General features: G+C 38.2%; 1 protein-coding gene across 1 annotated transcript; it reads right to left on the bottom strand.

Moving 5' to 3' along the window:
- Nucleotides 1–1,453: 1,453 nt before the first annotated feature.
- Nucleotides 1,454–3,318, bottom strand: LOC132641552 (AAA-ATPase At3g28580-like). Its single transcript, XM_060358593.1, has one exon. The coding sequence runs from the start codon at nt 3,240–3,242 to the stop codon at nt 1,653–1,655; it is 1,590 nt and encodes a 529-aa protein (XP_060214576.1). The 5' UTR covers nt 3,243–3,318; the 3' UTR covers nt 1,454–1,652.
- Between the last annotated feature and the right edge of the window lie 8,777 nt (nt 3,319–12,095).

Here is a 12,095-nt window from a genome sequence, read left to right as displayed (position 1 = left end):
AGTTAAGGGAAAAGAGGCCTAATTTTTACCTACAATAGATTTATAGGTTAATTTTTCTTTTAAAGAATATTGAGCAAAAAAAATAAGATCCCCCGTTAAAGTTGGCTTTAGGACCTCGATCTTATTGAGCCGCACCTGACCTACATTTGCGTAAGAAAGAAAGCATAAGTTCCCAAAAGTTTTAGTCTAAGCATTTTGCGTCTTGAGAAGTAATTTGTCCAAACTACAGTAACAAATTGGAAGGATTAAGTGAATTACTTAGAGATAAACTGATTAAGTCAATTCGAGTCCTTTATGCAGTAGTCTTTTCCCAATGACTAGATTCCTTTTTGAAGTACTAATGAGGACACTGTTGAAGATAAACGGAAACCACAACTACATGTAAGAATTTACCATGTTATTATCATTTGATTTAATACAAATATAAACAATTTGGTACTGCGCACTGGAACGCTTACTAATTAAACGCTACAGTGCTGGCTCGTTGGGATGCGCTAGGCAAAATGTAGACTGTAGTGCTAAAATTTGGGCATTGCATCCAAACCTGAAACTTTATCAGGAATTACAGTCTTCAGAAGATTTTTGCAACAGAAGGAAATAATTGTTCATTATGAAGATGGATGAATCAGAAAGATAGTGTACACAGTTTGTCCTAATTTGAATCCTTTTACAGCTCAAAGTAGTAAGAAGATCTCTTATGTAATTATCACTTATAGTACTTACACCAGTTCTAACTAATACAAAAACATCTTTTCATAAATTTCATGATAAAAAAACATGTTCACCAAATCCTTTTTCTACTAGGATCATAACACGTACAAGTACCTGGTTCTTACCGGATTCAGCCTAACACCATATAAACGCAAATATATTTTAGCATTAAACACATTTGGACTTTTAACAAATACAAACTCACACACAGGGGCGGAGCTAGGTAGGCTCTAGGGGGTTCGGATTAAAATTATTTTTTTATGTATATGTGAGGACCCACAGCTGGGCGCTGACCATACTGTGACCCTTGTGCCAGCTGGGCGCTAACCATACTGGACACCATGAACATGATCTGCATGACATGACATACTCAGGTATTGTAGCAGTGAAATCACACATAGTTCGCTACGCGCTGCAGCACTTCGAACCCGTGACCTCAGGCCTTTTGTTCTCCCGAAGGAAACGACTTTCACCAATTGAGCTGCCCAGTATGGTTAGCGCCCAGCTGTGGGTCCTCACAGTATATATAGTAGATGTTGGACCCCCTTGGCTTCTTCGTGTATTTACTTCTTCATATTTTTGAACCCCTAAATGAAAATCCTAGCTCCGCCACTATTCACACAAACCATATTTCATTTGTTAATCATCAAACCACTTTAAAATCATATTTTACTATGAGTCTGCTGCACGTGGACCATATTAAAATGCATAGTTGCTGAAAAATGTAACCAGTCCCTTATGCTACTGATGGCTATACATATCACTTATTATTAACCTCACCAACTGCATGAAACCACTTTCCTAATACCATACTAAGACATAAAATAAACTTATTACAAGTACAACTAATAAAGCCAATTGCAGAAAACATAAGGCTAAAACACCCCCAAAACTTTCATATATGTGTAACTTTAATTCTTATTAATCAAACATTACCGAAATCAACCTTTGCTAACATCACCATTTTCCTTAGCACCATTACTTTCTGACTTCTCTTTTCCGCTTACACCATCAGCATTCTTGGCTTCTTCAGTAGCTGCTAATTCTTTCTTTTTCTCCTCCTTCTCTTCCTTCTCCATCTCAGCCTTTGCTCTCTCTTCTTCTTCTTTCTCAGCCTTCAATTTTGCTTCCTCTTTTGCAGTTTCAAGAGCTTTAATCAATCTCTCGAAGCAAGTGTCTGCATTTTCCTTCGAAGACTTAGGCATCAAATTCTCAGCAATATCAGCAGGAGTCATATTAGTTTCCCCCAATAACCGACGAATCTCAGGAAAGTGAACATGAGATTCGACATCAAGATAATTATTTGCAAGCACCTTGAAGGACTCAAAGCAACAGTAGGATAGCACAATATGTTTATCCATCCTCCCCCTCCGAATTAGAGCAGGGTCAAGCTTTTCCACATAGTTGGTGGTGAAGACAATAAGCCTTTCACCACCAATAGCTGACCATAGACCATCAATGAAGTTCAAAAGTCCAGATAAAGTTACCTCACTTTGCTTTTCTTTCTCCTCTCCTCTTTTAATCTTCTTCTTGATGGCGTCTTTCTCATTTTTTTCTTTATGTTCCTTGTTTTTCTTTTTATTCTTCTCCCTTTGACCCGTAAGGTCAAGGGAACAATCAATGTCTTCAATTACAATAATAGATTTACCTGTAGTGTCTATGAGCAATTTTCGTAGCTCAGTATTGTCCTTAACCGATGTCAGTTCAAGATCATAGACATCATATTGCAAGAAATTAGCCATAGCAGCAATCATGCTAGATTTACCCGTTCCTGGAGGACCATAAAGAAGATAACCGCGCTTCCACGCCTTGCCAATCTTTGCATAATAGTCTTTTGACTTGCTGAATGTTTCCAGATCATCCGTAATCTCTTGCTTCTTGTTTGGATCCATGGCCAGAGTATCGAATGTTGATGGATGCTCAAACACTACTCCACTCCACATCCTCCACCCCCTATATCTGTACCCGCCACCTGCCTCGCCCTTATTGTTTGTGTACAACTTTCTCTGTCGTTCTCTCACAGATATCGCCTTCCCTTCCTCCAACACATGCTTCAAGTATGACTCTGTGACAAGTTCGCGATTCTTTCTGTGAAATTTGAGCTTGAAATACCTCTTGTCATCCTCCTTCCACAAAGCAATTGTTTGTTTGTTGGCCGCTAATTTGCTCGAAATCCACCAAACCTTCTCATCTTTATATTCATCGGTTATCTCCTCATGGTCATCCATGGTTAGGACAAGAGATTGACCATCTTTCACCGTGTTGGCTTTGAGGCGCTTAGCTTGTGTGCAAGAGTTCTTGCTCAGGTACCTTTCGATTGCTACGTAAGCTTTGCTCCGCTCGAACCACCCCTCACTTTCATACTCATGAAAAATTATGTGCATATAAGGGTAGAAATAGCTCACGATTTTATCCGTATACCTCCTAATAAGACGACGAAGTTCGTGAGGAAAATAATTCCGGTACATGGTCCAGGAGAACATGATTGCTGCAATGGCTGGACCCAATTGAGTCCAAACATCTTGCATCATCTTGAAATTAATAGGAGTACAACAGAAATTGAAGTGTATGTGAATGGGTTTGTTCACTACTAAATGATATATGGCCTCTTATATAGACATACAGAAAACACCAGAGTGTACGTAGTTATCATTTCCTTGGTCACCAAGTTTGAGCGGGCAAAGTGCTTTTAAGAAAAGACACAAAGATATATTTGTGATATAAAACAAGTCATAAATATTTGTGTGAATAGAAATCATCTCATATAAAGGAAACGAAAAGGAAAGTATTAAAAATCATGAATAAAACGCGCTAACTTTAGGGCGGTTTTAGGTATTCTGCCTTCTTATTTTGACAGACTAAAAAGATATTTCTTTTCTTTTATAATTTTGGTGTGCTCATGACCATATATATTTTCTAAGAAACTGCTTTGTAAATGTCAAGGTGGCACTGACGTTTCGACGGCCAATGTTGAAATACTATTCTTGTCCTGATCAGGAGACTAATTTATTCATAAATAGATAGGTCCCTTGAGAACTAGGAAGGTTAAATTTAGATTAATTAAGACCCAGGGCTGGATCCACTCATATCATCTAAGATGTATTGTGCTTACGTATAGGAGAGTGAACAATGATCATATATCATCTAAGATGTCATTTATGTTTTAAACCATCTGGTATTCGGTATACAAAATTTACGGACCCAACTAATACAAAATCCACACATAAAAGACCAAACAGAGGGTCATAAACATTAGATAAGAGTTTGATTTCTCAGATAGTCACTCAACTAATAGTTATTATCTCAGAAAGTCACTTTTTTGTTAAAGAAATTAGAATTGAGAAGAAAAGTGACTTTATAAGATAATCACTATCGATTGAATCATCAGGAAAATAACCCCGTTAGATAATTAAGGTTAAGTGATTCAGGAACAGAGCATAATGAAATCGAACCAAAAGCCTTCAACAAATTTAAGTATATTTGTTTGTTGAACCAAGTCCTTCAACAAATTATTTTATTCTTAATTAAATTATTTTATCCCAATTAATTAAGCCACCCCTTCGTTGGTACCTTGCATCAAGCAGTCCTCATTATTGTCTTTGTTTATTACATAAGACGACACTTTATGTTTAGGGTGAAGCACGCCTCTTCCTTCCCACATTATTTAATTCATAAGTTTACAATTATTTTCATGTCGAACTTGTCACTCTTAATTCACAATTGTTAATCCTCATATCGTCTTTGTTTATACATTATACGACGCTTTGTGTTTAGGTGAAGGCGTCACAATTGTTGGTGAAAATACAAATATTCTTGAAAAATGAAAAATAATGAAAGTTTTCATACTAAGTTGTGAATATCTTCGTGTTTCTTTAAGGAGATTCAAATACAATGCAGTAGAATCTTTACAGCTAGCCGATTAAAGAGGGTGGGAGTATTAAAGAAGAGTGAGATTTCATATTAAGTTTTTATTTCACCAAGTATTAAAGAAGAGTGAGATTTCACATTTTCTATTGCTCATATTTCTTGCTCTGTAGAAACTATACAATCTTGACTTGTTCCATTCATTCACCAAGAGAGAATATATAAAGGATACAATCTTGAACCCTAGTGAAACAAGAAAACTAAGATCCTAGTGAAACAAGAAAACTAACTAATATATGGTAATTAGTGAAACAAGGAAACTAACTAATATATGGTAATTATCTCCCTACAAATATGCTACCAAATAATATCAAATAATATAAAGATATTATACCGCAATACCCCCCTCAAGTTGGAGCATGGGAATCAAAAATGCCCAACTTGGAAAGCAAGTGTTACGTCCCGTATTTTTATACATTGGGACAACCCGGATTAACTATGATAATTTAAGGCCAAGACTAATCCGGGATTTGAAGTCGGGACTTTTGGCCTTTGATTTTATTTTAAGACATAAATTATATATGAAATTGTTGGTATTAAACACTTAGGAAAAATTGGGACAAAAATTCACATAATTGGAATTAAAAATCTTGCACAATAAAGGGCCTTTGGCCGTGTGGACTTGGAATGGTCCCACACATTGTGTGGCCAATTTTAATTGGTCCAACACATGTGTGGGCCATAAACAAGTGGAGATATTTAGTGTGGCTTAAAAGATGACTTTCAAGTCATTTTTCTTCTTTACACTTAGCCAAAAGAAAAGACCAAGAAGTTGGAGAAACAAAACCCCAACCTCACGGCCAAGACCATGGAAGACCAAGTCCATTTCAAGCCACCCCAAAATTAATTCTTTGGTATAAACCCACTAATTAGAGGTCCCTAAATAACGTGGAAGCATCGTTGGAGCGATCAAGTCTTTCATTTAAGAGATTTGCAAACCCTAGCTATTTGGTGGAAGTGAAGAACAAAGGTAAGTTTTGCTCTTGTTTATGTGTTGTGGACGTTTTATTCATGTTATGGTATATTAATATGGATAGAAATCATGAAATATGGAATGTTGAAGTTGGGTTGTGTGTTTGGTATGTTGGCCGTGTGAAGTGGGTGTGTGTTGTGTGGTATTGGATTGATGAATTTACTCTTGTATCATGTTAAATTGTTGTAGAGTGGAGAAGAGAATACAATCGTCAATATATGTATATATGTATGTGTAGTGTAGCCGTATGTAGCTTTTAATGTGTGACGAAGGATGAATTAATGTCGTTTAGCGTCGTAATGGTTGTTGTGATGACTTGTAGGTTGGAAATGAGAATTTAATGTCCCAAGTTGACATAGTAAGCGTTGCGGACTGATTTGGAGAACTTTGTGCATTTAATACAATTCTTATATATGAGAACCATTAACATATATGTATGTGTAGTGTGGACGAATGTGGGTCATATAATATGTCGAAGATCGCATTAATATCGCTTAACGTTTCAATTGTCGTCGTTATGAATTCTAGTTGGAATTGAGCAATTAATAACTCAAGATTTGATGTTGAGAATTTGTGGGCTGAATTGAGGATCATTGTGCGTTTGATGTAATTCGTATATCTATGAAAAGTATATCGTTATATTGTGAATTGTTGATACAAAACATGACTTGAAAATGAAGAAAAATGAAAAGAGGGCTGCTCGGCTAAGGGGACTGTTTTCGGCCAACATAGAAAAAAAAAATTGTGGATTGTTGAAAATATTATGTGAATTGTTTAGAATGTTCTTGAATGTTGTTAGTATGGGTTTGGGTTAATAATCGAATGTACGAACGATATTGTAGCTTTAAAGTAAGCCATTAAATTGAATAATTAGAAAGTTGTCGAATGGTGTAAAAGAGAGCTACTAATGTTGTTTTGCCTTTCGGATTGATTATTGATGATACTAGGTTGGTTATTGTGGTTGTTGTTGTTGATTTTGGGCGAGTTAAATTCTCGGGATGGCCTATTTACAGGGGTAATGCTGCCGAATTTTCTGTAGAATTGAGAGTTAGTTTGGAATGAATAATTACTTAAGTGCCTATGGTTAACATTGGATATTCATTGGCATATTTGTAGACCTTGGGAAGCCCGAGGCGTAGATTTGGATTAGCGTTAGATTGTCTAGCTTGGAGTGCGTACAAGGTATGTAAAGCTTATCCCTTCCTTCGTTTGGCATGCTTTAGTTATAAATAGGCTAGACTACTAGCCTTAAGGAAATCCTAAATTCGAAATCCGAGTTCGCTATGATCTTTACATATATTCTTTGGCATTCCTATGTAAGATGTGATGAAATATGAACTGTTATGCCTTTGAAGAAATTGATTTCCAAACTTTGCACAAAAAGTTGTTTTAAAAGAATTCCGAGCTATAAACGCCATATCTTCCTCCGAAAGGTTCGGATTGCTTTAATATTTTTGTAAGAGCTTATATGGCATATGATGAATACATTTCCTATAGGCGGGCCCGACTCGGGTCAATACCCTTCCATGGGTCCCACGACTTTCCTTTATGTAATTCGGAGAACTTTTGAAAGAATTTGATATGACTATTATTTCGATTTGCAAGTATGATTATTTTACTTATGTTTGAGTTTATGATAATAATGTTATGCATATGACTACTCACGACTCTATTCGTGCATTTTGTTATTCCCTTCGCCGAGTCCCGGGCCGGTTCTGTTTTCGTGCGTGCTTTGATATACTCCGGAGTTATGCTGTGTTTATGGTTCTCCGAGCTACTCGCTAATGAGGGTCGGGTTCCACTTATGTTTGGTGTTATGCTGTATATGGCGTGATGTTGGGTTATGATTGTAACACCCCGCATCTTGAAACTGAGTTTAAGCTCATATTATTAGAGTTCTAGTGGAAACATTGAAGGTTTGAACGTTTTGCGAAAATGGTTGATAGGCCTAGTTCGGGCAGCAATAACTCCTTGATCGGTTTGGAATTTTGGAAGGTACTATCAATGAAGTTGTAGTACGTAGAAATACCTTTCTAACGATATAAGGACCAAGCCAATCAGAGATCGGAGCAAGGAGATATGATCGTCTCAATATGGCTAATAGTAAGGCACTTGAAATCCTATAGAATCGGCTAAGTTTTCGATACGTCTGCCTTCCAGTCAAATTTCATGAAACTAAGTTGGGAATTTGAGAAAACTTCCTTGATGAAAGTTGTATCCCTTTGAAATAGCTTTCCAACGGTATCTTACGGGGGTCAAACGGACATCTGTGCAAAGAGTTATGCCCATTTTACTGAAGCCTGTTCGCTGGAAATTCTGCCAGCGTAACGGTGACGTTACGGACCGTAACACGTGTTACGGGCCGTAACAGTGAACCGTAACATCCCGAAAATTTCCAGAACCTCACTGAAAATTTTCACCAAGGTACGGTACCAAGTTACGGTCCGTACCTCGTGTTACGGGACCGTATCTTGGTCCGTATGTACGTTTCGGGTCACCTGACTTCGGGAGGCCATAAGCCTATCATAACTTGGGAATTTGGGAAAACCCAAAGAACGAAAGTTGTATATAATTGAAATACCTTTCCAACCATAGGTTGTGGGTTCACAGGCGACATCGGGATAGGGAGATATGGACGTTTTAAGACAGAAAGGTCCCAACCCGTTTTCAAGTTGGGTCAAACCTATTTCCCCTTGGTATATAAGGGAAATGTAACCCTAGCAGCCCCATTTTTTCCCATAACTTCAGATTTTAGAGAGAGGAAGTGAGAGAGAGGGGAAATTAGAGAGAGAAAGTAGAAAATCAACCAAGTTTAAGGCCCCGAATCCCGAAGCTCGTGAAGGATAAAGTGTAGTACAAGTTGTTGCCGTCATTCTAAGCTAAGGATCGAACTTGGGGGTGTTGATTTCGTGATTACTACTCTTGAAAGGTAATGTTTCTACTCTCTAATCATTTATGGTCTTGAATTGATGAATTCTTGGGAGAATAATAATTGGGTTTGATGAAGAGAATTATATGAACTATGCTAGAGTTGTTGGATTGTTGACTTGGGATTGTTGTATTCATATGGTTGATGAAGAATGATGTTAATTACATCTAATTGAGATTGTAGAATTAGCTAAAAGTAATAGAATGGGGATTGGGTGAAGAAAACACCATTAATGAGGGTTATAGAGCTTCATGCCCACTAAGTGTTTGATAAAATGCTTAGATGAACAAAACATGGATATTGTTGCTAATATAGAATCCCTATGGCTTGTATTGCTATAGATTGAAGTTGAAGGGATTGAAGGACATTGTGATACGCTCAAAAGCGGGAAGTTAAGGTATGTAGAACTTCCATCCACATGTGGGAATCTCTACGTTCTTCCCCGTGATCCGTTTCTTGATATCCATGAAGTTCAAATCCAAGGGCATTAAACCCAACATATTGGTAGACCGTATTTATGTATTTATGTACATGAATTTTGTATCTATATTCGTTATTTAATTCCTAATATTCCATTACGGTTATTAGGAACCCCAGTTTAATCCATGAATCATGAATTCTTCCTCATGTGTTCTCATTATGATTATATGAAACTTATTGATTTTATCTATCAAGTACAAGCATGTTTTCAAGTCAATTATATATATATGATCACGAACTATTGTTATTACTCGTGAATCAAGAACATGTTTGGAAGAATGTGACAAGTATCTTATGAAACTACACTTCAAGTTATTTCATAAAACCATGTTTACAAGTTATTTCATGAAATCATGTTTTCAGTTATTTTCATGTTCGGGAGTTGTATTAATACCGAGAAGGCTCAGATAGCCTGAAACTACGTATGCCAACGTAGGATAAGGATCTCTCCGCCCAGTTAGGACGATTCCTTCATATTTTCCCCATTGAGGGATTTTGGATCCATTCATGTCATGTTCATGTCTCGTGCCCCGGCAAGGTACGAGATGGCTTAGCTGATCGGGCAGAGATCAGACTCCACGTTTCTCCCCGTGGTGGTTCATGTCGGTATTACAGACTATTACAGATTATCTCATGCTTACAGTACTCATGATTATGTTCAGTTTCAGTTTAAATTTCATGTTTAGGTACTCATGCTCATGCTCATGTTCATGTCCAGGTTTTTTTCAGTTTCAGTTCTTATCATGCTATTTCATGTCCCATGTTATTTCATTCAGTTGTTTTACATACCAGTACATTCAATGTGCTGACGTCCCCTTTTTATTGCCCGGGGGCCTGCATTTCACGATGCAGGTACTGATATACAGGACGACACATCTGCTCAGTAGGACAACATTCGTATCAGCTTATTGGTGAGCCCCATCTCATTCGGGGTTTAGTCAACTTTTATCTTATGATTAATTATGCATCTAAAGGTATGCTGGGGGCTTTGTCCCAGTAAGTATGTTTTCCAGTCATACTCATGATAGAGGTTTCATAGACTAGACAAGTCAGTTATGTTATGTCAGACATTCGGAGTCGTATAGCCATTTTGGCTCACTCATGTTTAAACAAGTATTGTATTAAGTATTATGACTTACCATATTTTATAAAGGCTCATCATGCATTCACATTATAATTCCGCTCATGTATGCCTCATGATAGTTCAACAAGCCATGTGGTTCGCTCGGTCACATGCAGTCAGGCACCGAGTGTCGTGTTACGTCCAGGCCATGGTTCGGGGCGTGACAATGATATGTGACGGGGATTCGGAGAATTGAAACTTACATCTGGTGTTATGCTGTGTATTGGCGCCGTTGACAGGTGGGCGGCCATATTCTTCTGTACCCTATGCATGACTTACATATTTTTTAAAGTAAACAAGTTTTGATATGTTGGATTTGCGCTTATGTTTGATACTTCCATTTTGCTTATGTCTCATAATTGCTTTCTGTACATTCTGCTTTGCATACTCAGTACATATTTCGTACTGACCCCCTTTCTTCGGGGGGGGGGGGGGGGGGGGGGGGGGCTGCGTTTCATGCCCGCAGGTACTGACGCACAGTTTGGTGATCCACCGGTTTAGGACACCCCCTTTTGCTGTTGGAGTGCTCTTCTCCTTTCAGAGCATATCTTTTGGTATATACTTTTGTTCGCTATGTATGTATGTATTCGTTCAGGGGTACGGCGGGGCCCTGTCCCGCCATATGACTCGTTTGGTCTGTTTAGAGGTCTGTAGACGTATTTGTGGGTGTGTGTGCCTACTTTTGTACAGTTGGGTTTGTATGATCTCATTGTTATGACAGCCTTGTCGGCGTGCATTTTGTATACGTGTTTTGGGCCATTGTGCCATTTGATAGCCTTGTCGGCTTTTTGACATCTTTGATAGCCTTGTTGGCACTTGATACATTTGACAGCCTTGCCGGCTTTGTGATATATATATATATATATATATATATATATATATATATATGTTCGCACATGGTTGCGTTGAAATGTGTCTGATACAGTTTGATATAGTTTGAGACGGCATATAGTATTTGTGGCCGTACATGCTATTGTATGTGATTCGATATGGATAGGTATGTCAGGGTGCCCAATTAGGGCACCAGTCACGGCCTACGGGGTTGGGTCGTGACAGCAAGAAGTCAAACTGAGTTTTGCCGAGAGTTTTGGTAAAAATGTCTGCCAATTGTGAAGATGTTGAAACGTGTGACGGAGAAATCAAACCTTCATTAATTGCATCACGAACAAAGTGACAATCTACCTCAATGTGCTTTGTTCGTTCATGGAAAACCGGATTTTTTGCGATGTGCAAAGCGGACTGACTATCACAAAACAATTTGATCGCCTTGGGATGTTGTATACCTAAACTCAACAACAGACCTCTCAGCCACTTCAACTCACAAGTGACTGCAGCCATGGACCTATATTCAGCCTCTGCAGAAGATCTAGAAACTGTGTGCTGCTTCTTTGTCTTCCAAGAGATGGGAGATTGACCTAGAAATACTAGCCAACCTGTCAACGAACGACGAGTAAGCGGACAAGCCACCCAATCAGAATCACACCATCCCTACAAAGTCAACTCACTGTCGGCACGTAACAAAATACCCTGTCTTGGTGTGCCTTTCAAATAACGGATCACTCGTAAGGCCGCTTCCCAATGTTCAATCTGGGTTCTTGCATGAATTGAGACAAAATATGAACAGAATATGCCAAGTCCGGTCGAGTGACCCCCAAATAAATCAAACGCCCGACTAATCTACGGTAGACCTCCGGATCCGACAACAAATCTCCATTTGCAAGGCCAAGTTTATGATTTTGCTCAACAGGGAACCCACTTGGCTTTACACCTAACAATCCTGCTTCATAGATAATATCAAGAGTATACTTGCGTTGACACAAGAATAACCCTGATGAACTACGAGCTACTTCAATACCCAAAAAATATTTGAGAGACCCAAGGTCTTTCATTTTGAAACAATCACTCAAATAGGCTTTGAAAGTTGCAAGTGCAGCGGAATCATTCCCAGAAATAAT

Source organism: Lycium barbarum, chromosome 5 (assembly GCF_019175385.1).
Source record: "Lycium barbarum isolate Lr01 chromosome 5, ASM1917538v2, whole genome shotgun sequence".
NCBI lineage: Eukaryota > Viridiplantae > Streptophyta > Magnoliopsida > Solanales > Solanaceae > Lycium > Lycium barbarum.
This window is presented reverse-complemented; position numbering and strand designations above follow the sequence as displayed.